General features: G+C 41.9%; 1 protein-coding gene across 7 annotated transcripts in view; it reads right to left on the bottom strand.

The window, feature by feature from the left end:
* The window catches only part of TENM2 (teneurin transmembrane protein 2), a 1,540,328-nt gene that overhangs the window by 33,255 nt on the left and 1,480,419 nt on the right, over positions 1-26,654 (bottom strand). For all 7 annotated transcript variants that reach the window (XM_063928221.1, XM_063928223.1, XM_063928222.1 and 4 more), the window contains one exon: positions 13,689-13,924. In XM_063928221.1, the coding sequence (XP_063784291.1) occupies positions 13,689-13,924 (236 nt within the window). The remainder of the gene's footprint in view (positions 1-13,688; positions 13,925-26,654) is intronic.

Raw genomic sequence — 26,654 nt, 5'->3', positions numbered from 1 at the left:
TCAGCTCTAGTTGGGACAAATAGGTTAGCAGTATAATAGTAGCTATCACTATAACTTTACTGCTGGCTAGGGAACTGTAGTAGCCTTAGCTGGTGTTAGCCAGAGGAGATAATCTCCAGTTATTGGGGCCAGGCTTTGTAAGGCTAAGCTTTTTGGAGCTAGGTAAATTGGACCAGACTGTAGCCCTGTTGATAATTATGGGGACTCTGGTATGTAATATTAGTTTGCCTAATGCAGGAAGATATTCCTGCATTATTAGTAATCTCTGCAGTTAAAAATAACAATGGTAAATAATCGGGATATAGTTAATATCCCTGCGGTCAGTATCCCAGCCGTCGGGATCCCGAACGGTAGCATCTCGGCGGATAGTACGGGGGTGAGGGTTAGGGTTAGGCTCTGTGTTTCGGTAAGTTTAGGGTTAGGGTTAAGGTGCCTGGGGGGGTGCGCAGTTAGGGTTAGGCTGCGGGTGGCAACAGTTATGGTTAGGCTGCGGGTGGTAATGGTTATGCGGGGGTGGTGGGTTATGGTTATGGTTTGGAAGGGTAGGTTTAAAATACTCACCGGGAACCGTCAGGTTCCCAGCTGCCAGGATTCCGATACTATCCCAAACAATCCTATTACAGTGTGTTTCAATTTGGCTATTTTGTTGCTATATATCCCAGCAACTTTGTGTTGCCTCCTTTATGTTTTTTTCTTATTGTTAATGTTTTTATTAATACTTAATTTGATACTGGTTAATCTTATCTCTTCTAGAGTGAAGATCTTTAAAGCCTCTTAATTTATATCAATACTTTATATCTCGATTATGTGGCACAAACTTTATCATCTGCATGCAATAAGAATGATAGAAAAGTGATTTGCTTATTTTGTTTTCCAGTAGTTACTTAGCTATTTTAGGTGTATTAGTAGTCATTACTAAAGCATGTACAAAGCTCAGTACAAAGTTGTGTTGTTGCTTCTCAATCTATTTACCGCCTGGAAATACCCAGAAGATATAGAGGCAAATGAATTAAACCTTAGGGAGTGATAAAGAGAGATAAACAATTGACCAGCCTGTAACATGGCAGTTAGGAGCTGATTGGCTGGTACTTTATCTCTCTCCACTGTATGTCTCTCCACAGCTTATAGTACATCTCCCTCATATAATGAATGCATACATGCAAAATTAACGCTATTTGCACAAAACAAATAATCTCAGTGTATTATTTTACTCACGAAAAAAAATGTAGAATATACATTGTAGCATATAGCACCATATGGATTGGTAATGCACAAATTTAAATCATTCATAAAATAAATAAATAAAAGCATGACATAAACATTAACACAGATAGCGACTGAAAGGGGTGCTTTATAGAAACTGCAGTCAAAAGAAGTGCTTTAAAGGATGATTCAATCTATAGGTCCTAAAATAATGTATTGCATGGATTATTATAATTTTGACACAAGAAATGTATTATATTTCTTTCAGACCCTACCAATCAAGGTCCCGGATTCGGTATTGGACCGGATACATAAGTGGTTTACTCGCTTTATGTGGAGGAACAAGGTGCCTAGAACTGACTTTACAGAGACTTACAACCAACACGGGCAGAGGTTTCCCCATTTTTCACTTATATTACTATGCTTTCCACCTTCGTCAGGCTGTGGCATGGTTTTCCCCCATCTCTACATTTCGGTGGCTTACACTGGAAACAGCACTGAGACACACTGCCTCACTCACTTCTCTACAACTAATTTCTCCTAAAAGTAGACCTCCATTACTTAACTCACACCCAGTACTTGTCAGATTTGGGATTACTGTACTGTGGCTCTTATTCAGGATTGTTAGCAAACCAAAAAAGCACACTAATGGGCAAAACCATGATGCACTGTAGGTGGGCAGATGAAACATGTGCAGAGAGAGTTAGATTTGGGTGTGGTGTGTTCAAACTTAAATCTAAATTGCAGTGTAAAAATAAATTATTTACTGTGCCCAGAACCAATATAAGCCACCCAAATCTAACTCTCTCTGCACATGTTACATCTGCCCCGCCTGCTGTGCACATGGTTTTACCCATTAGTGTGCTTTTTTGGTTTGCAGACAAACCTGAATAACCCCATGTACCTGCTACTACGACCTCCTCTCACTTCCCTCCCCTTATACTCCTTTTTGGGATAACCTTGACTTCCCTCCTGGCCAATCCCCTATTTGTTCTCTATCTTGGCTCTGTAGGGATGTACGCTTTGTATTAGACATTTTTAGTTGATGGCACGTGCATGTCATTGCCTGATATTAAATCAAAGTATGACTTCCCGGAGGCAAACCCCTTCATGAATCTTCAGCTGAGACATTTTGTCACCTACATGGACTGCTTTATATTCATCTACATTCTAGGCCTAATTCAGATTTGTACATAAACCCTATGGTTTACTTACAAATCTAATGGTGTAGGGTCTGCAAATGCGCAAGACCCGTTCTGCACATGTGCAGAATGGGTCTTGCGATATTACTCACAGCCTCCTGTCCGCCGCAGCATGATCGACATACTGAACCATTTTGGGGGTGGCACCCTACACTGTTCTTCAAAATGGGGATGCATCACCCCCATTTTGAAGCCATGATAGATCCAAGGTCTGAGTCATTGGACGCATACTTACTTGACCCGGGTGTCCGGATGCGACAGCCAAACTGGGCATGCTTCAGCTTACACAGGCTGACCAGTGGCTGAAAACATCGCATTTCGCAACCATTGGTCGCGATGGTAATTGGAGGCTGTGTTCTCACACACAACACTCAGATCTTGCAAATACATGCAGGAGGTGCTGCATTCAAATTTTAATTACACAGAATTGTACAGACCCTTCTTTGCAGCTGTACAATTCCATACAAACATGAATTAGGTCCTCTGTCCTCCCTTGAATCCCTGAACTACCACAGAACCCTGACTAAGGAAATTATATCTATTCTGTACTCTCTCCTCTTATCTTCTGGGCAGCTTCCTGCTCCACCGTTTGAACTCCAGTGGGAGGTGGACCTAGGCTCTCCTACTGATGAGGAGTCCTGGTCCCTCCATCTGAGAATGTGCCTCCTCCTCTCTACTTAAGTTGGTCCATAGAAGGTTGGAGGAGCTTTTAAACTAGAAGCCTGGGGAGGGAGGGTTCAGCTAGAAGTTATAGGTCAAACATTGGGGGATATTCAATTGTTTGAAAATTTAGTTGGGTGTCTGTGTTTTCCTATGTAATAGACAGGAAAAAACAGACACCCAACCGACTTTTCAAACATTTGAATTCCCCCCCAGTGAGTACAGTAAGGATGGGGGTAGTGAACAGAATGGGGGTATTTGCAGGGGCATTGACACAGGAATTACTGACATAGGTATTGCCCATGGTATTCCCAAATTATGAACTTATTACGATTATGGTTCAACAGTACGGTATATAGAAAATGATGTCCATAGCATAAATACCTACATCGGGGGGCAGGGTTTAGAAAGACCTAATAGGTCAAATAGGGATAGTAGTAAGAAACGCTGTATTAAGTATGATGGGGTGGGAAGGGTGGGAAGAGAATAACAGTCGGTAAGAGTAATTCTAGAAAGGCACTTGCAAATAGTGGTAAGTTACCATTAAAACAAACGGCAATGGAAATATTAAGCTAAAATGTATGCTTGCAAACACAAGAAGCCTATCAGGTAAAATGGGGGAATTGGAATGGCTCGCATCAAAAAATCTGTTTGATTTTATACTGTAGGTATTACGGAAACATGGTGGGACGACTCTCACTACTGGGTTGCAAATTTGGAGGGATATTCCCTTTTCAGGAGGGATAGGGCTACCAAAAGGGGAGGAGGGGTATGTCTCTATGTAAAACCATCTCTAAAACCAAACTTAATAGATGTTATTTACGAGGGGACTGGAGATAACGTGGAATCACTATGGGTTGAGATCACTAGTGGGGGCACTGAAGCAAAGAAGGTAGTCATTGGCACGTGCTACAAGCAACCGGATATTAGTATACATGAGGAGGAACAACTCTTATAGCAAATTGAAAAAGCTACGGGAATGGGGGACATCCTAGTGTTAGGGGATTTTAACTATCCTGACACATTAAAGGATCAATATTTGGCTCAATTATTCGAGGACCCAACCAGAGGTAATAATATTCTGCACCATGGGGGTCATTCCGAGTTGATAGCTCGATAGCTTTTTGTAGCAGCCATGTGAACGCATAGTCGCCGCCCACCAGGAAGTGTATATTTGCTGTGCAAGGGTGTGATCACTTTTACAGCCGAGACATACAAACACAATTTGTGCAGTTTCTGAGTAGCTCAGAACTTACTCAGCCACTGCGATCACTTCTGTTTATTCAGTCCCGGAATTGACGTCAGATACCCGCCCTGCAAACGCTTGGACATGCCTGCGTTTCTCCAACCACTCCCGTAAAATGGCCAGTTGACACCCAGAAACGCCTCCTTCCTGTCAATCTCCTTGCGAGTGCCCGTGCGAATGGAATCATCGTAGAATCCATCGCTGGGCGCCGATCTGCTTTGCACTTGTATGATGCGCCTGCGCATTGCAGTGCATACGCATGCACCGTTCTGACCTAATTGCTGCGCTGTGAAAATCTGCAGCGTGCGATCCGGTCGGAATGATCCCCCCCTAGTTATTACCAATAATGGGGACATTATATCAAATATTACAGTTGGGGAGACCTTTGGAAACAGTGATCACTATATGATCACATTCAACATCAGTTTCAAGAAACATAGCTATAAGGGATCAACCAAAACATTAACCTTTAGAAAATCTAACTTCAATATGCTGAGACAGGCACTAAACGGCATTGACTGGGAAGTTTTGTTTCATGGTAAGGACACATCGGAAATGTGGGACTAACGGGTTGCTTGATAGTAATATTCACAAATTCATACCCATGGGCAGTAAATGCAGGAGTACTAAACCCAAACCAATGTGGCTTAATAAGGAGTTCAAAGAAGCAACGACTAAAAAGAGGCGTGCTTCTAAAGCATTTAAATCTAATGGAGGGGAGGAGTCATTCCAGTATTACAAGGAATGCAATAAAAGATGCAAAAAAGTAATAAGAGCAGCTAAAATTGTAAACGAAAAGCAAATTGCTATAGACAGTAAAGCCAATCCCAAAAAGTTTTATAAATACATAAACAGTAAAAGGTTAAAAAAGGAGAACTGGGAGCCTTGATAAACGATGACAAAATAAAAGCGGATATACTGAACAGCTTTTTATCGTCAGTATTAACCAGGGAGGATCAGATGGTGTTAGTAGTGCATAATGACAGTGAAAGTAATGATTTTTTTCTAGATGCTTGTTTAAGTGAGGAAGTAGTCCTGGAAATACTAAGCAACATAAACATTATTAAATCACCAGGACCAGATGGTTTTCACCCGAGGGTTATTATGGAGCTTAAGGCACAGCTTGCAAGACCCTCATACTTGATTTTATATATTTCAATTAAGTCGGGTATGGTACCTAGGGATTGGCGTATAGCTGAGGTAGTGCCATTATTTAAAAAGGGATCTAAAAATCATCCTGGGAACTATAGACCAGTTAGTTTAACCTTAATACTGGGTAAAATATTGGAAGGAATTTTTAGGGATAGCATAGAGGATTATCTGCGGAATACTAAGTTTATTAGCAAGAGTTAGCATGGGTTTGTGAGGGACAGATCATGTCAAACTAACTTAATTAGCTTCTACGAGAAAGTGAGAGATAATCTTAACCAGGGAACAGCAGTGGATGTGGTCTATTTAGATTTTGCAAAAGCCTTCAATACAGTGCCTCACAGCAGACTGATCATCAAATTAAGGGAACTTAGCCTAGGAAATACTATTTGTACATGGATAGGCAATTGGCTGGATAACAGGGTACAACGAGTAGTGGTCAATGGGATGTTCTCCAACTGGGCACCAGTAGTCAGCGGAATACCACAAGTGTCCATACTTGGCCTGCTAATGTTCAATATATTTATTTATGATCTAGGAATAGGCCTGGGAAGCACAGTGTCAATCTTTGCAGATGATACTAAACTGTGTAAGGTAATTAATTCATAAATAGATGTGGATTCTCCACAGAATGATTTATTTAAACTTGAATCCTGGGCATCTAAATGGGGAATGAGGCTCAATATTAAAAAATGCAAAGTTACGCATTTTGGGATTAAAAACAAACTTGCATCCTATTTACTTAATGGGGAAAATATAGGGGTAACAGTAGTGGAAGAAGATTTGGGGGTGCTCATAGATAATAGGCTCAATAACAGTACACAGTGTCAAAATGCAGCGAAGAAGGCAAGTAAAGTCCTTGCTTACATAAAACGGCATATTGAGACAAGGGACGAGGATGTAATCCTGCTGCTGTACAAATCATTGGTACGTCCGCACCTGGAATATTGTGTTAAATTTTGGGCACCATATTATAAAACAGATATCGGGGAGCTCAAAAGAGTTCAAAGGCAAGCGACTAAACTAATTAAAGGGTTAGAGACACTGGAGAACGAGGAAAGGCTCACAAGGTATATGTATACACTAGAAAAGAGGCGTCTAACAGGAGATATTATTAATATCTTCAAATATGTAAAACATAGGTCTGCAAACTCGGTCCTCATTACCCCACACAGTGCATGTTTTGCAGGTCTCCTCACAGAATCACAAGTGAAATAATTAACGCCACCTGCGTACCTTTTAAAATGTGTCTGTGAGTGGACACTCGCTGAGGCTAGAGGAGAGGAAATTCCATACAAAACGTAGGAAACCATAAGGGAAATAAGGATTTGGAACTCCCTGCCGTAGAAGGTAATAATGGCATACTCTGTTAATGCATTTGAAAACAGATTGGACAGCTTTCTAACTGAATAAAGTATCCAAGGCTACAGCATTTAATATATTGACATTGAGTATCTAGGAGTGGTACGAAATATAGTTGTCAATTGGTACGAAACCATTACTTCAGCCGGTGCATTATAATGTGCACAACTTAATACAGAATACAGGCAGGGCCGGTTCTACCATTAGGCAGCTTTAGGCGGCTGCCTAGGGGCGCTGGCCACTGGAGGGCACCACTGAATTCATCTAGCAAAAAAATGAAAGATGTCTCTGTATGTAGGGCAGTAATGAACTTTCAGAAGAAGTCATGGAACACAATAAGGAGCATACAAATAACTGATGTTGGAATCCCGACAACCGAGATCCTGAATGTTTGTATGCCAGGGAGGGTTAGGGTAAGGCTGCAGGGACGGTTAGGATAAGTATAAGGGGTAAGGTTTATTAATTTCATTCAGAATGTCCATATTATAGTGGTTGGGATGCCGCTGTCGGTATTCTGCGGTCATCATCCCATACCCAACCTCAATTAAAGATTCCTACCAGACCCCATATACAGTATTCAGTATTATACAGTATATAAAGAATAGACGGCACTCAAGGACTTTTAGAGTGAAAGTATATTGTGAACAAAGTCACAAAATTTTGTGACCGTTAACAATATATTTATCACTTTAAAAGTCCTTGAGTGTTGTCCCTTTTCTCTGTATATGTATAATGATGCTATTCACCCCAGCCCACTTTGTGGCCACTTACATCTCTACTCCAAGAGGTGGTGGTGGTGGGTGTTTGCAGGTTAGGGGGCGCTAGGCTGAAGCTATGCCTAGGGTGCAGAGAGTCCTTGCACCGTCCCTGAATACAGGTTGAACCCGATGGGCATTTCGCCTCTTTTCAACCTCATCAACTATGTTACTATGTTACACTTAGTGATTGATAAAATTTGCCATCTAGCAGGTATGGAGAAAATTATAACCTACTTTAATAATAGATCTCCTAAATTCCTGTAGGTTTGGAATCTACAGTACGGTACCAATTTCAAAAATCCCCTTCCCATTCTTCCATGACTTGTGGACTGTCAGACCTTCTGTTCTAATCACCAATCTATATTAGTGAGTTTCTCTCTGATACTAGTAATGTACTCTACTTGCTCTCTTATGCTACTCTGCCTTTCTTTTATCGATTTCATGATATGTGGTACATTCTCCCAACAGGGCACAACCCCTCCCCCACCCCATTTCCCCTTTCTATTATTTTTTCAGTTTTTTTGTCTTGATGGTTTTAATATGCTCTTATGTTTTGTTTGTACACATGCCTATTGCTATCAGTGTTATTGATATGTTCTTGACGATTAAACATTGTTACTGACATTTTGTTTCTGTTATTATTCCACTTGTGTAGCTCAATAATCTAATTGTTCATGTCATGTCCATTTTTTATTTTGCTCTATTGTTTCACTTTAACTGCATTTAAAAATTATAAATAAATCATAAAAAAAAACCAAAATATCCTTTTTGAGGCTTCTGTTAAGCCCAAAATTTATATAGTTTTGTGTCTCTGAAAATGCAGACCTGGTAGGAGAGAGGGTTGGAGAGAGAGCTGCCTGCAATGGCCATTCTGTATGCAATAATAGCACACTTGCCTACTTTTGAAAAAGCATTTCAGGGAGATTGTGAAAGTAGCAGCTATCAGCGCGGACGTGTACTGCTACATCTGATAGACGTGTCATAAAAATGACTTACATCCAAATGTAAATGAGCCCCAAAGATAATAAGATCTACTTGTTAAAGAAAAGACACTGATATTTTTCAGGATTTGTGTATTGTGTTTTACAAGAGGTTCCATATTCCATAAGGAGTAAGTGGCCACGAGAAAACTTATTTAAAATGCATGTATTCATAGGCATCATTGTGCCTTATAACCAATGATTTCTGATTTCTTTTTTTCCTAAAGAATGTAACGGCTATATAATAGGGATAAGGTGTAATCAGGGAGATTAATGGACTATTTAGGGAGTCAGGGAGATTGCTACTGTTTCAGGGAGTCTCCTGCAGAATGTGGGAGGGTAGGCAACTATGAATAATAGTGGCACAAAACTACATCTACCTTCACACATTGCCTGCTTTAAGGCAATACTACTCAATTCCCAAACTGCTGACAGGAAAAGAGGAGTTCAGATGTTGATTGAAGGGTAAGGGACATATAAGCCTAAGGAGGTAATTTGTTTTAATTGTTGCTTTATGGCGTCATTTTTGGTGATTTTCAAGCCAGCTGATTTTGCAAATTAAAATCACAATTTTCAACCACCATTCACCGCCAATTGTCATCCTGATTTGTATCGAAACAAATATCAGGGTTAAATAAAAATGAAATATAGCAAATGTATAGTAATTACTATATTAATTATTAATATTAGGTCTAATGTTTGGCCATTTTCTAATGTTAATTAATTTTCATTTTCCTTTTGTATTATCATGTTGTTTATGTGCCCCCTTTGTGTTATCATGTTGTTTCTGTGCCCTATTTCTGTTATCATGTTGTTTCTGTGCCCCTTTGTATTATCATGTTGTTTCTGTGCTCCTTTGTATTATCATGTTGTTTCTTTGACCCCCATTGTGTTATCACATAACAGCTGTGCCTTCTTTCTACGTATAAATAATGTTTGTGCCCCCCTTTGTATTATTATACTATTTCTGTGCCTCCTTTGTGTTATTGCAGTTGTGTCCAACTCTTCATACACTGAGTGACTTTACACCACGCGGTGCATGGAGATGCTCTGGATGGAATAACGTACCGTATTTTCCTTCATATTTTGCTTAGATGCAGCAAAAAGCCACTGACAGTGTACCAAAGGCGCTACTCTTCTCACATCTCAGCCTTTTTTACACAGATTCACACAGATGTATAAATGTCATTAGCCGTGGTGGTCAGTGTACACTATTAATGTAGTTTTACTGCTTACAGTTGTTTTAATTATGGAAATGAAATAAGATGAACATTTTTAGAGAAAAAGATGGTCATTGAGTCTGAGGCGCCCAGGACCTTGCAAAGGGTCTTTTTGGTGTATATGATCCACTGTATAAAAGGGCACACATTGGGCAGATTAACAATAGGGTGGATGGGACTACAGTTCCAGGCCTCCACATAAAAATAGGCCCATCATTATGACAGCTTCCGGATGATGACCCACCAGCTGGTTACAAGATCGGCAATAAATCAGTAATGTATTAAAATAGTTTTTCTCTTTTCCTCAAAAAAAAAACAATGTAATTTATGACATATTTAGTGAGACATTGGGGCTGATTATATAGGGGGGTCTAGCCACACCCACACAGAACTGGTCACACATCCTCCCCTTGAACATGTGTAGCCCCAGGCCCATGTGGACCTTAATCTGTCCCTGGGTTATCATTATTATCAGATCACCTCTACCTGTCACTCAGAACTGACAGAAAACTGCACTGCAGTGTGATGCCTAATGCCTGACTCGATAACTGGGTTCTGGAAAGTCATAGCAAGTTGAGAAAAATCATTTTTTATTTTTAGGTTCAGTGTTCCTAATAACAGTGAGTTTTCAGCCACAACCCCCCCCCCCCCCTCCCCCCACTCAATTAAGTGTTCTTTTGCATCTTGCAGTAATAACATAAACTTTATGTAACGGAAACAACACCCTCAAAAAATAAAAAGACCCCAAAACACCCCTACCCCCCACACAAAAAAAAAGCAAAGCAGCGTTGGACAGCAATGACAGATTATTTGTATCTTGCCAGGAGCACTAAAGGTGCTGCAGATAATAGGAATAAAAAAAATATATTTTTTGTACATTCATTCCCTGACAACAATAACTTGCATCTGGTCATGTTTATTAAACTGCTAATGCAAGAAAATATTTCTAAAAGGGCACATGCTAAATATTTTAAGAGCATAGTATATTTTGATTACTTTTGTAACAAGCTTTTATTTTCCTTCCCCAGTTTTCCTCCTTCAAAGAGCATTGCAGACTGGAATCAGTACACTTTTTTCTTCATGCCAAAGGCAGATAATACATTGTATTACGTTTTTTGGAAACTATAATGAATAATTTAAATACAGATAAAAATGTGACCAACGGAAATATAGTGCAGAATGAATTTTTAGATTTTTTTTAGGAACAACTTAAAATAGAAGTATTACTACTGTAGATTTATCTCTCAGGAAAAAAAACACAGACTATATTATTCATTAGTTCAATCTAATTTCTATGTTACGGATAAAATACAATTGTTGATTTAAAAAAATAATTAAACAACAACATTTTGTTTTAATGAATGCCAGGGTGATTTTCAGTACCATCAAGATCTGTATTTTGCATGCTGAGGCAGTTCCCGTTATCTGGGGGATCCTAACCGCTAGTGCGTTCTCTCAATTTTGAGGGGCTGGAATAATCTGAAGGTAAACAAACCCCCTACTGATGTGACATTATGCAGCCCTGGGAAGTAGAGATCTACTCCGGAGCTTCCTAGGAATGCTGTACGCAACGACACTGCCTTGTCTCTGCATTAGCGCAATTGTCACCAGAATGCCATACCAGGCTGATTTAATTCACCGTTTGTATTGTATTAAGTATGGAGGGGGAAGTGCTGTGAGAGCTCAGGCTACTATCACTTCAAAGTCAGTTTATGGATGACATTTTCAACACACAAGCACATAGGTTAGAAACCACATTCATTCAAACGTATTTGTTCTCAACAAGGAAGCACAATAAATACTTAGCAAAGCCTCTTCTTTTCAGTTCTGAGGAATTATGTTTTTTTATGTATGGAATTTAGTTTTAATTCTTCTTTTGTAGGGAATTCTAATTCAAATATCTTCTGAGGTTCTCATCATCCTATTCTGCAGAAGAACATTGCATTTATACACGCATAGTCTGGAAGACATAAAAGCACTTCTGTGTGTGATTAAAAATAAAGAATTTGCACCAATGGAACAGGGACTAAAGCTGGGATAGGTAATGGTCTGCACTCCAGCTGCTTGGAACTACACATTCCAGCATGCCCTAGCACAGTATTAGCAGGCACTAACTGCAAATCAGGGCATGCTGGGATGTATAGTTACACAGCAGCTTGAGTACCACACGTTCCCAGCCACCAAGTGTTAAAATATTCTTTGTAATGCACTGTGTACATAAGTAAAGACAATAAATATATAAGTTGGTCTTTGTATGCCTTGGCATGATTGCACTTTGGATGTAGAAACAATATTATTACTGTCTTGCCTTGTATGTTATTACACTGCGCAAGCATACACACAAGTATGGGCAAGTCTTAAGTCCCATACACACTAGAGGAGAAAATGAGAGATGTCGCTCAGAAGGGCCGATCTGAGCGAGATCTTTCATAATCTCGTCCAGTGCGTACATGCAATGTTGTTAACGATGTGCGCTCCCGCGCATTGTTAACGACTTCCTCCCTTGTCTAAACATGTACAGATGAGGGAGGTCCTCGTTAACGACAGCCGTCATCTCCCCGCAACCTCCCGCCATTGCTCCCTTCGCCGCCGGCATTGGCAGGTGTGTATGCACTTGCCAATGCCGGCACCCCGCCGCCACCAATATCGTTGGGGATCGGCTAGTGTGTACTGGCCTTTAAGCATTTCAACTGCATCTCTATGTGTGACTGAAGGGGCGCAGCTGGGCTATAAGTGTATTATTTGCATCACGTATAGACTAGCGGAAGTGCATTCTCATGATGATAAGGATTATAAAAACAAATCATATGGATTGTTGGTTGGGTATGCCACAGATATGCATACAACTGTGCATACGGGAAAGCACAGGGCAGCCATCAAGGGGGGGGACTGCGGGGACTGGAGCTGCGGGCCCTTACAGAGAGTGGGGTCCACCCCTGGCTCCTACCATTGATACCTGGAGAGCTGCACCAGGCTGCGCAACAACAGCGGGCTGATGCGCAGGGAGGACTTCTTAAAACAAGCCTTCCCAGTGCTTCAGCTCTGTGAATTGTTCCTGAAGATCTGCAACGCTCCAACTATATGTAATATCACATAGGGGTGGAGTGGTGTGGCAGAATATTTTTTTGATGGGGGGGCTGTCTATTTTGTCAGCACCTGGCCCCACAATTTCTGATGGTAGCTCCGGGAAAGCATAAGCATTTAGTTCTGTGCTCGCAATGCGGGAGCAGTTATGGCAACTTCCCTGGCCCTCGGCATCAGGCCCAGTGTGTCCAAGAGCACGAGCGATAAAAGTTACATTGAGTTCCTTCTAATATAAAGAGGCTGCTTTTTTGGGGTAATGGCAAGTCTGCATCTATTGGGCTTAGTAACAGTAACTAGAGAGCTGCAGAATGTCAACAAATCATATTATATTGAAAATCGACCTGGAAGGCTAGTGTTCTATGCAATTATAGCTCTAGGTTCTGACAGTGACTAAATTGTCTAGTTCTACTGCTATGTATTACCTTTAATATGCTATGAGACCATAAAGCAGATCCTAAAATTCAATAACATAAAGTGATTTGAAAGCTACATTCCATCCTACAAAGGTAGCACTACGTGATCCTATATTAATATCCCCATGTCATTGTCATTTATATTGGTTTTCTCATTATTGGAATATATTGCCTCCCTGTCTATCTGTATTTATTCAATTCATTTCTGTGATTTATGCTAAATGTAAAAATGAAATACTCTAGGCTATGTGCACATAACTGAACATTTTTCAATTGTATCTGGTCAATAAGCATCTGTCACATATTTGTCCAAATTCTTTTAATAAAAAGAGCAACACATAATGTTCCTTTGAGATAAATAGTTTTTCACTGTTAACTGTACTGGTGTGAGTCAACACAGATAAGACTTACTCGCAGTTTTCTCCCAAACACAGTCACTTTGCCTTTCGTCTGCTCTTTACGTAGCCGCCATTCGATTGAGTTCAGGCCATTTTCCATGGGCAAAGAAATATTGCGCCGTCCAATTGTAGGTGTTACTGTGCCAGCCAAAATATGGGGTTCGCTGTGGAAACTGATCCCCATCCCATTTGCGTACAGTACTCTCAGTGTCCCATTACTGCATAACTGGTAGCTGTTCCTTACTTGGTCTGAGGAAAGAAAAAATATCACTAAGCACAATCATATCGGCCCATTGCAGCTTAGCAGTGTTACAACGATGTAACTCATTTATCAGAGACACATGTCAACATTATTTTGCCATACTCCTACAATGAAACAGCTTCCACGTGTGAATATTTATGACTGATTTCCTAAAATAAACAGAGTGAGGCTTACAGTAATACAGTAACATAATTACCATAGAAGTACAGTATGTTTATAGCAAGCACCCTCCGTATGAGATAAGCAAGCGCTACCCATTTACACATTGACATTAAGAGCCTAAGGGGCAGAAGTACTAATCCTTGGAAAGTGATAAGTGGGGAGAGATAAAGTATCAGCCAATCAACTCCTAACTGTAATTTTACAGACTGTGGGGCAGATGTATTAACCTGGAGAAGGCATAAGGAAGTGATAAACCAGTGATATGTGCAAGATGATAAAGGCAGCAGCCAATCAGATCCTAACTGTTAATTTACATATTGGAGCTGATTGGCTGGTGCCTTTATCACCTTGCACATCTCACTGGTTTATCACTTCCTTATGCCTTCTCCAGGTTAATACATCTGCCCCTGTGATTGAAAAATGACAGGAGCTCAATGGCTGGTAGTTTATCTCTCTCAACTTTACCACACTCCAAGGCTTAGTACATCTGCCCCTAATTCTGAGTCAGGAGTAAGTCCAACCACAGATATCTGCAAACTGTGCCACAGGAAGTGATCACAGATTCAGTATTTGTGGCACCATGCATACGCAAAGGGACTGAGACAGAAAGCGGGAGCAGACTGATTTGTCTGATGACCGATCTCTCTGTGTGAAATTGGCATTTCCAGCCGGTACCAATCAGTCTCATGGGAGTATCATGGGTTTTTAGGCGGACTTCGGTGATTGCTTGGAGCATGCGGACCGAGAGGCATGCTTTGGCTGAAAGTCCCATACTAATTATAACAGCTGCAGATGGAGAAATCAGCCTTCTGCATGTACTATAGATGGACATATAATCAGCAAAGACGAGCGGACACAGTTGTATTATCCACTTTGAAGGAAATACAGTATAAAGGATTTCAATAATTGTCTGTGAAATAAAATGCAGAGGAAGTCTAGTGCTGACTACAGATCTGATCATGTTGCCAGATTTATATTCAGATTCATTTGGTCTCTTTCTGGAGAGATAAAACAGAAAACACAGGTGTATACATTACATTGGGCTTCCCATTTACCTCAGATGTGCTAGTGTCAGTGCAGCTGACACACTTACACCTGTGCTGAGAGCAAGCACTTTTTATAGATTTTCTCTCGACTTTCATTTCTAAATAGAATTAAATAAAAAGAAAGAAACCACTTTTACTCAGAGGGCTCTTTTCTAGGAGCTGAGATCAGCAGAACAAAACAGATTAGTACAAGAAGATCAATTGCTTATGTTTCCTTTATTCTTAGACATTTAGATATGTGCCCTGGGGGATAGCATGTAGAAGCTAACATTTGACGAAGGGATCTACTGTGCTTACAGACAATACTATCTGATAATCACCAGTTTTCACAGGCCGATACATCAATACGAATCCCTGGCTATCTTGTTGACTATCACGCATTGTCTGTTTGAAGTTTGTGGTCATCTGCTCTCTGTCATCGGATAAAACTGACATGCTCTTTCTGAGAATTACTTTTACACTACAGATATCAATCAAGGCCAGTTGAAGACAATCTCGTCTAACAACATTGCAGCAGTCACCACCTCTTATAAATCCGTACAAAGGACACAATATTTAATTTACCACAGTCTGCCTTCAGAATACAGCGTGCAGCTTGGATACTAGCACACATAGAGCTGGGTTTCAGAGGTGGCAATTGCGCAGCAGAGGCGTCCACAATGTCACTATGTAATGCAGTCTATTGGGGTGTGACCTTGCAAACCAATTGGAAGCCATAGTGTCTCCTATAGATGTACTGGTTCATGTCCCCATTGGGCAGATGCATCCAACAGTTTAATCATATTAGAAACTGCTTCAGTGAACAGTCCCTGAGGCTCTGTAACATCATGTTACTAACATGTAATAAAGAAGGGCACTAGAGAGTTTCAGAGGTTGTTTGGCACTGGATGGTCCCCTTTCTGAGCCTTGCCGCAACCTCAATGACAGTAATCACACCCCTGTCAGTGGCATGAGGGCATCCATAATGAATAGTACAAATGGCTCCAAGTACCTAGGAGCATACTGCCATTATTCTCAATACCTGGTCATTATTTCTGTATTACCTTTTAAAATAAATAAATAAATAAATAAATTAATAAATAATTCTGAAGCAGTACGAACCAAAAATCAATCAGTATACAATATCATTATAACATAATTATGAAGAGACATAAAGTACATAAAGGTGTCCTCTGATATATAAAACAGATAATACGTGCAGAAACAAAGGAATCTGAGGCCAAATAATACTCCTGGTTGCAGCACTTTGTGCCTCCTATGTGTGTGAGTGCTACCGATGACCTCGGGCATCTTCCAAAAGCAAGGTTAGTGTACAGTATACCATCATGAGAGGGAGCCCCAGGAGAGCTCATAAAATATTACATTGGTATTATTTGGGGAAAATACAAATGATTAAAGTGGGTACTTAACTCATATTTGTGAAGGAGTGTGAATAAAGATGTTTATTGGTGAATAGTTACTGTTGGAGGGAAATATGTAGGGTTATATAAGATTAATTAAGATTACATAAATCAGAGGGGTACAGATATAACAAAGCATTACAGTATTGCTGTGTACAGAGACTATTGTGGATGGTACATGAATGCTAAAGATATTTTCTACTTTATAGGAAACATTAAAAAATCCAGATGTTTGTTTTCCACCAACATACTTTAATTTAAAGCAGCAATTAAATACACTGTGGGCAACAATAGCCGTTGTTGGAAAGTAAGATTTTTTTTCATTATTGTTTGCGGCAGAATGGAAAGCATAGTGTACACTTAGCTGCCTCGTAGCATAAAGAACATAGTAGACCAATGTGGCACTTAAAATGGAATTTCTCTCCCCTTAAGTACATTACAGTGTTAATTATATACAGATCGATGTTATCTTGCACAAGCTTTAAAGACCAAATGGGGCTCTTCATTAAATGTGACTATAAGGGAACTACAGCTGTGTCCATGCCCATCAACACATGCATAATATTCCAGTTGGGAGGACCCCCATTGTTTTAAATACTGTCTGTTACCATAGAATATACAGCTACAGTGACCTTGAGTTCCAGAGACTTTTTGTAATCTCAATAAATTATGTAAAATACAATACACAAAAAGGTAAATGTATAAATAATCGGGAAAAAAAGAAATTAGAAAATAATGAGTATTTAATGCACTGTTAAGGAATGTTGAAATCACACACTCAAATGGCATTTATTATCAGCAATATATGCAAGGAAATGGACCTACAGTATACAAGCACTCTTTCATACAAGCATTCACTCTGTCAATTTATTTATTAATATCTACATATACAGTAGCAGCATATTTCATTATTCTTAACAGTTGGGAACAAAACAGCAACAGAACAGTAATAAAACAAGACAGGTAATAACAGTCAGACAAAGAGGTATGAGGACCCTGCGCTTGCAAGCTTACAATCTATATTACTGCAGCAGTGTTACAGTACAAGACAGCAGAGGTCTATTATTAATGCTCATATGTACAGGTACATTGCTGCATGGATGAATTCAGAACATGCTTTAAACAATCTGTTACATGCTAGGAGAAGTCTTTATCTTCACAGTGCCCATGTGTGGAGCGATTTGGAGATTGCAAACATGCAAGTAACCCATACTTTCCGACATTACTGCCCCCCCAACCTGGTAGGCGAACATGGGCATGTCCAATGGTAAGAAGGCATGTCCGTGGGCGTGGTGGCACGAAAACGTCATTGTGGCTACGCCCCCCGCTATTCAGTGCCGAGGAAACAGGCGTTGGGAGCAGACCAGTGGTGAACAGACGCTGTGCATATGCACACAGGGACTATTGACCATGAGAGAGGGTCTGTGGGCGAGGCCAGCAGCTCACAGATTACCGGTCATGCCCCCACATCAGCGAAAATGGAGGCCTCCTAATTTCAGGTGCGTGCCTACGAGTCTGTGTCCCGCCTCCCAAAGTAACTTTTCTTGTTTTGTTTCCATCTCCATATCAGCCCCTTAATCTCTAGCTATGGGCCTAATTCACTATGCGACCCCATATCACCATTTTTAGGCCCAGTGCGCATGCACAAATCCCGACCTGTGCGTACATGGGCCAGCCAATGCCATTGCATCGCATTGATGCGAACGCCTCTGCCTGACTGACAGGTAGAGGCGTTCACGGGCGGTCGGGGTGGTAACGCAACGTTGCAGGGGGCGTGGACTCGGCATTGTGGGGGTGTGACATCAGAAACGGGGCTGGGTTCAGGGCAGCTCTGTGACATCACACTGTGACATCACACTCTGTGGCGGCCACTGCAAAGAGGAAAATGGCAGAGGCCCGACTGCCTTCACAGCTGGGCTGCGCAGGCAGAGGGGCTTTCCATAATCAGCAAAGCTGACCGCCATTCGCATGCTAGGCGGCCTTGCCCTGTGCTGGGTGGCCCCCAACACGCGATTGCAAACAGTTGTGGTTTTGCTAATTTAGCAAAACTGCAATGATGCTGAATAGGGTTCTATGAAAGGATTAATTTTTTCCAACTAAAATAAATAAAGCTGCAACACCTCCTAAACAGCACAATATTTAACTTTAAAATGACTGTAAGCAGGAGGACCAGTTATAATCTAGAATTCCCCTTCTCCACCGCAGTGTCACACTGCCTCATTTTTATGGGCACTGCAGTTACACAAACCAAACAAAAAAAATTGTACTTAGGAAGTATTAGGTATCTGAAATATGTTTTAATAATAGGTGGTAGTGCAGTGTCACAATATATATTTAGCTCTACAAACACCTACAGTAGTGCAGGAGTTATTTTGTAGTTTTATGACATTGAGACCTATTTATCACAATCTGTATTTACAGTATAATGAGGATGCATTATCTTCTTGCAGGGACACAAACTCTAATAAGAGCCCATTTCGACAAAGAGATGTGAGCAGTGGCAGATTTTGACTATGGGCTGAAGGACTGCAGCCCCCCCAGGTAAAATCCGCCAGCGTCAGTGAAGTCAGATGCAGTCCGTGACTGCACTGGCTTCACTGTGACTGGCAGTAACTTCCTATTGGAAGTCCCACCTGCCAGTCACTCGCATGAAAGGCAGTCCCATTGGGAGGTGTATCCTCCTTCCAGGACTGCCAGACCAGGTTGCGATAAGCAGAGAGCTGGCTTCCTGTTGGAAGCCACTCCCTGCCTCATCGTCAGCCCTAGCCGGCTTCTATGTGCTGCAGCTGATGCAGCACATAGAAGCTGGGGGTATGCACATACGCACACAAGCCAATGCTTGTGCACATATGCTTGTGCACATTGCGCAGGCACTGGGACCCGGCTGGGTGGGGATGGTGGCTCTCTCTCTCTCTCTCTCTCTCTCCTACATGAGCAGTGGCAGCCCCCCTGCCCCCCAAAGGTAGGAGCTGTCGCTGGATGGAAACACAGTGACAGCTTACATTATCAGTCTGCTTCCGAGTTTGGTGCTGGCGCTTGAATTGAGCATGCATGGACATCAGTTGGTGTATGCATCAGTAGGGGCAGACCGAGGATCCCTAAAGATCCCTCTTAGGTCAAATCTGCAATATAGTAGCCCAAGCTCCAGAGCGTGGTAAATCCAAAAGCATAGCAGCCCCTATAGACAGCAATGGGGGCTGACTTATGGTCGGAAAAAGAGACAGAGGTAGCTGTAACTGTACCATTCCCATGTCAGCTCAACACCTATCATGTGCAGGGCTCCCTGTATGTGTAACTACCCTAGGAATGAATAAGCTAGTCATGACCAGTGAGTGTGAGTAGGCGCCTGGCTGAGTGTGCACCTACACTACCACATGGCATTACATCCCATTTATGTAACTCAGATGTTCCCAAATGTGTCCCTCAAGGCACCAAAACGGTCCAGGTTAAATATATCCATGCTTGGCCAAAGTCAACTTATTTAGTACCGAAGTCAACTTGATTTAACCATCTGTGCTGAGCCATGGATATCTTTAAAACCTGGATGGTTTTGGTGCCTTGAGGACAGCATTTAGGAACCTCTGATGTAACTACAGGGATGCCTGCTTCTATAGAGAGTAGGTATGATACTTCCCATCAGTAAGCTCACAATATAGCAGCTCTTTCTCATTCTGTCAGTGTGTGCTTAAGAAAATATCAGCTAACATTCGCTACATTGTAACTAGTCTTGTCACATGTGGCAGTAGAGTCGTGTTTATTTTCTTATAATAATGTTATTTATAAAGAACCTTCACAGCTTCATAGAAGCCCAGAGAACCATTGAAACAATATGACAGGAACAAATCTTAAGATGGATGCACACTCGATGACATTTTAAACAAATTTGCAAATAACCATTCGTTCTAACAAATTCTTCAAATCGTAGAATGTGTACCCACTACACTCCCACGGGTTGCTAGCATCATCCCCCGTCACCTGTACATGCAGCCGCTGGTGATGGCCGGCTTCCCCCCTTTCCGGCACCATCGCTCTGTCACTGCCAGCATCAACATGTGTATATGCACATGCCATTCACGTGCACCCCTGGGTCCGTAGCTCCCAGTCTCACTGGGTACACATTATTGTCTAATGTGCACCCAGCATAAAGATGGGTACACACTAGACTTTTTTTTAAATGATGTGGCCGATTCCGATGAAGCGGGACTATAAAATCATTCACATTGTTAAGTGTGTACACACTATAGCACACTCCCGTGAGCCTTTCATCACGTCTTCAGGTTGGTCATGCATGCTGCTCTGACAATCTGATGATATCGTCAATGACAGAATACTCCTGGATGTGGCCACTGATGATATCTTTTGCAACATTGCATATTATGTACGCACTATGGACTTAATTCAACATGGATAATCTGAGCTAATCTGAGAAATTGCAGTTGTCTGCGAGTAGAAAGGTGCCTCCCCTCCAGAAAGAAAAAATGTCCCCTGCAAATTTTCGAATGCATCGCAGATCACTACCCACTTGCAGATGCATACGCAATTTCTGGAACATCGAAGATTTTTTGCTGTCTGAGCAAATGTAAATACAGTAGGTCTGTGGCTGCCAGTAATGTGCGACTGAGACAGCCTGGAAGTGGTCTGCGCTGATGTCAGAGATGTCAGGTTTCTGCTCAGAAATGCTGACTTCCTGTCAGTAAAACACACTACATTGCACGGCACGCTATTTCTGTTGCTGTTAACACTCGCACGTGCACAATCTGAATGCTCAGATTAGCGATCCATGCTGAATTAGGCCCTATATCATTTGTCTTGGAGTTCAAGGGAAATCATTGACAACATTGCATCGTTTGCTGGTTGTCTAATGTGTACCCAGCTTTAGCCTTAAAAAAAATGTTTTGTCTTTGTTTATTTAAGTCCTTCAGTCCTAAGTACAACTTGGGCTCATCCTCAAGATGTACAATAAAACTGCTAAGGAAGAGCAGCACTCATCCTAAGAACTGCAGGAGTTAAAATGGATGACTGAGTCTACTTACAGGGCTCCACTGTTTCTTTCTGCTGCTGCAGCTGGGGAGGGGATGATATTGGAATGAGATAACATCATTAAGCCCTAGACCCTGATAACAAGATCACTGCAGTCAAATTTTAAATGCCATGTTCACTAAAAATACTCTTGCTATCTTGCCAATCCTGGCACCCACTCAAAGTACAATCTTTCAAATGATGTGGCTCCTGTGAAATTATTCTCTGAACGTGTACTGTATGATTCAGAGACGAATCCTACACTGCAAAACTCATTAAAAGTAGAAGGGGGAGTATCCTTTCTTTCATTCAAATGATGTGGCCTTTTAGTGGTGATTGGACATCATTCAGGTTGGATTGCAACTAGCGATCCAACCGCAAAAATGACTAAGATAATGCGGGTGCATGCGCAGGGCCCATCCTGGGTGTGACTGGGGCGGCTGCGTGATGTCACACGCCGCCGCTCTGATCAAAAAGATGGCGGTGCTCTCCTGCTGTTGCAGCCAGGTTGCGCTGGCAGGAGGCTACCATACTTTCTGCGGTCACACTGAAATTGCAGTGCGACCGCAAGTTCAGCATGGTCTCAGAGGTGGGGGGGAGGCGGTTTGCATGCTGGGTGACCTTGCCCTGCGTGGCCGGTCCCCAGCATGCGAACAAAAAGATTGCAAATTCTGCTAAAAAGCAGAATTTGCAATCCTTACTGAATAGGGTCCATTGTCTGATGGTCACATGTGAACACTATCCAATATTATGCGCTACAAAAACTCAAGTAGAGTTAGGACATGGGGACAAGTTTAAAATGTCTGGTCTACCAAATCCTACACACCTGGAGAAACCTCATTTAAAGTGTGAAGTCTCCTATTTTAAACATTGTGTCCCTTAGTAGTTATTGTCTGGTGACCTTCAAACCATAGCACCCTAGATTACAGAAAGTGCTAAGAAATTCAAAGATGGGGAGTGCACGTTCCTAGATCTCTCTGATCCTGGCATCAATAAACTCAGGATTTCCTTAATTTCATGCAGTACTGCAGGTTATCTACTTTTCCAAATGGTATGTCTTTTGGGGCTATTGTATTCAGGGCTGCCATCAGAAATTGTGGGGCCCTGAATACAGGTTAAAATAGGCAGGGCCCCCTAAGTGAAGATTCGTGTTTTCTTGTTGTTTTAGATAGGTGGTTTAATGCAAAGCAAGAGTTACATAGTATTTATTGTGGTGGTTAAAAAACAAAATATGCTCATTTGCTTTTATTTAATTTTATAGCAATTTTGGCTGTTTTGGGCAGATTTAGTAACATAGTAACATAGTATTTGATTCTACATACTTGCTAAATAATGTTTTATGACTAGTTAGCTACTATAACTCATGTAACCACCGGATTAACCACGTTGATATTTTAAGTATTATAACCTTGGATAGCTTTTTCATTCAGAAATTTATCCATTCCTTTTTTAAATCCATTTACAGAGTCCGCCATTACCACCTTCCCTGGCAGAGAATTCCACATCCTGATTGCCCTAACAGTGAAGAAATTTGTAAATTTGTAATTTGTAATTTGCTTTACTTTGTAAATATTTAAACAAATAAATGTGGTAGTAACTGAAACTATAAAGGTATACCTTATGTGGGTAGATTTCCGATATTGTTGATGGAATCTATCCAGCCCAAAACGTACAAAATTGGCTCAGCACAGGTGTGAGAAAAGCCTTAGCCACAAAGTAGTAAAGGGAAACACTGTACAGTAAAAGAATTTGTTCTGGCGCACAAGAGATTTGATTGTTCTGTGTAAAAGCTTGAGTACCTATGCTAGGATTTGCCTTCTACCTTCTTTCTTCCTTCTACACCTGTATCCAGGGCCAGCAACAGAAATCTTGGGGCCCTGTTCATACATCTTTTTGGGGCACCCATCCCTACCTGGTAGATACATGTGAATACTACAGCACCAAAGGTAACTCGCACAGATTATTCACACTGGAACTCATACAATCAGTGTGTCAACTACACAATAAAAATTCACATTATACAGTATGCCACACAGTGCCCCAACACATTGTGACACACGGTGCCCCCCCAAACACATTATGTTACAGATAGTGCCCCCAAACACAGTGTATATTGTCACAGAGCTCGTCCATTACCTCTCTCTTCCACCATGGTCAGCACTTTCCTGAAGTACAGGGTGGACTGTGTGGAGGGACACATGGACAGCTACTGCATTGTAGCATCCTGTATTCCACCTTTCTTTTACATTACTTGTGGGCGCGCTCAACGCTGTGCACTCCTTGCCACTGGCCACGCCACAGACAACTCCTCCCTCCTTGCGCTCTCCTGCAGACTTTTTCCAAACGCTAATCTCCTCTCTGTCCCCACTGGCTCGGCTCTTTAACACTTTCAACACCCTCCTTCACCCCCCTCCTCCCTCACTGCCACTTACTTTGCCTCCTTCTGCTCTTCCAAAACTGAGGCAATCTGTCATGAAATCTCTTCTTACAGTATCTCCCCTCGGCAACCCCCACTCCATCCCTATTCCCTACCTCCAGTCACCCAATTCAGTGCTCCTTCCACCCCACCACTGGTGATGAAATCCACTCCCTCATCTTATCCTCTCCTTATTCCACCTGCCTCCCTGACCCCATCCCCTAATGCCTCCACCATTCTCTCTCCCCCACTGCCTGCTCCCACATTGCTCACCTCTTCAACCTATAAGTCTCCACCAGAATCTTTCCCTTCCCATTCAAATATACTCTTGTCTAGCAGATCCTTAAAAACCCAACCTTGACCCATCTTCACCTGCTAGCTACTGCCCCATTTTTTTTCTCCCTTTCTTCTCTAAATTTCTTGAGCAGCTTGTCTACAGTTGCCTCAACAGCTACTTCTCTGACAACTCCATCCTTAATCCTCTCCTATCTGGCCGCCGCATAATACACTCCACCAAAACTGCCTGGTTAAGGTAATCAATTACCTACTTTCAGCCAAATTCAGCATCGACTTCTCTCTTCACAACCTCCTAGACCACTCTGGGGACTTCAACACCATGTACCACTGACCTCTCTAGCACCATTCTCTTCCTACTTCATTATCCCTCCTCCTCTGGCTCCACCTAACCCTCTCCTATCCTTACCATTGACATTTACAGGGTTTTGTCCTTGGCCCCTTGCTCCTCTCCCTGTACACCTCTTCCCTTAGAAAACTCATCAGTTCTGTTGACCTACAATACCAGCTCTATGCCAACGATGCAACAATGCCACTCTTCTCTTGACCTCTCCCCTTCCATCCTCTCTCAGTATTCCAGCTGCCTCTCCACCATTTCCTCCTCCGAGCACTTTCTGAAGCTCAACATGGACAAAACCGAACTAATCATCTTCTCCCATCCAGGCTCTCCAACCCCCCGTCAAATATCTCTGTCATTGTTGACAACACCATTGTCACCACTGTTTCCCAACTCCGATGCTTAGGTGTCATCCTTGACCCCTTCCTGTCCTTCACTTCCAACAATTCAATTTCTGGCTCATTTCTGTCAGTTCCAACTACATAACATCACCTGCATTAGGGCATTCCTCTCAAAGAATGCCACTAAACTTATTATCCACTCTCTGGTCATCCTGCAGTTCGACTACTACAACCTTCTCACTGACCTCCCACATTCCCATCTCACACCCCTGCAGTCTGTTCTCAATGCTGTAGACTTATCTTCCTCTCCCGCCACTCCTCATCTGCTTCTCCCCTTTGCCATTATCTGCACTGGCTCCCCTACATAATCCTCTTCAAACTCCTGACCCCCACAAACAAGACCCTCTCCAACTCCACTACTCCAACCTAATCATTTATAACCCCTCTCTGGTCAATGACTGTCACCTCTCCTCTTCCTTGGCTACTGCATATCACGCACGAATCCAAGATTTTTCCTGTGCCGCCCGACTTCAATGGAATGGACTACCCCTGCTCCATCATACTCTCCCCGACCTTTAAAAGCTTCAACTGGGCAGTAAAACCCCATCTCTTCATAAAAGCATACCCATCCAGCACATAACCAATTCGCCTGGTGGCTCGCCTCACCATCTTGCCTCAGACATCTCAATCTCACTACCTTCCTCCTTCCCCAGACATCGCTATATTTCTACCTACCTGCCCTCAGGTCCGCATTGACTTGCTCACACCGCATATATTCTGTCTGTCTCCCCTCCTCTTAAATTGTAAGCTCCTAGAAGCAGGGTCCTACTCCATCCTGTTCTCTCAGCCCTCTGCTCTTGCACTTCAATTACAGTCCTCACCCACACATTGGCCGTTTTCTGGAATTCGGTCCAATTGAAACCGTTCATCCCTTCCCCTGCTTCTTAAATTACTAGTGTTGCCATCACTATTTATCACATGTGCCTACCTTAGGTGCTCATGTGCTTACCAACTGTATTGTATGCAGAGATTTGTGGTGCTAATTGTTACTTGTGTCCTGTTCATGTTTTGTCTACTGTAATGTTTTGTTTTACTCTTTTCTGCCTTACTGTTTGCCTTAGCATGGTGCTGCAGACCACTTGTGGTGCCATATAAATGTAGTAATAATAATAATAACAACAACAACAATAATCATTATCATAAAAGCAGGTGTCACATTGAAGCATTCTGATTTTTTTATTTTTATAAAATAGTTTACATTTTAATAAAATTGGGGCAGATGTATTAAGCCTAGGGAAGTCATACAGTGGAAGGTGATAATGCACAAGCTAATCAGCTCCTAACTGCCATGTCACAGGCGGGGTTTGAAAAATGTCAGTTAGGAGCTGACTGGCTGGTGCGTTATCGCCTTCCACTTTATCACTTCACCAGGCTTAATACATCTGCCGCATTGTGTTTAGTGGGCAAATCTTTAGGCAGTTGCTGGCAATATGAGACCTCTGTGCAACCCTGTGGCTGCTCCAAATGTTCGATGTCTGAAGCCACCTGAGCATCTACAATTACATAAGATATCAACGATGCTGTTGCAGGCTGAGACACGCCCCCCAAAACTGTCACAACACGACTGCATTACTTCCTACAAGTGCCCAATGACTATCAATCATACTGCATCCAAATTCGCACTGCGATCGCCATAGAAAAA

This window comes from Pseudophryne corroboree, chromosome 6, assembly GCF_028390025.1.
Source record: "Pseudophryne corroboree isolate aPseCor3 chromosome 6, aPseCor3.hap2, whole genome shotgun sequence".
NCBI lineage: Eukaryota > Metazoa > Chordata > Amphibia > Anura > Myobatrachidae > Pseudophryne > Pseudophryne corroboree.
Note: the sequence above shows the minus strand (reverse complement) of the source record. Positions and strands in the feature narration are given on the sequence as shown.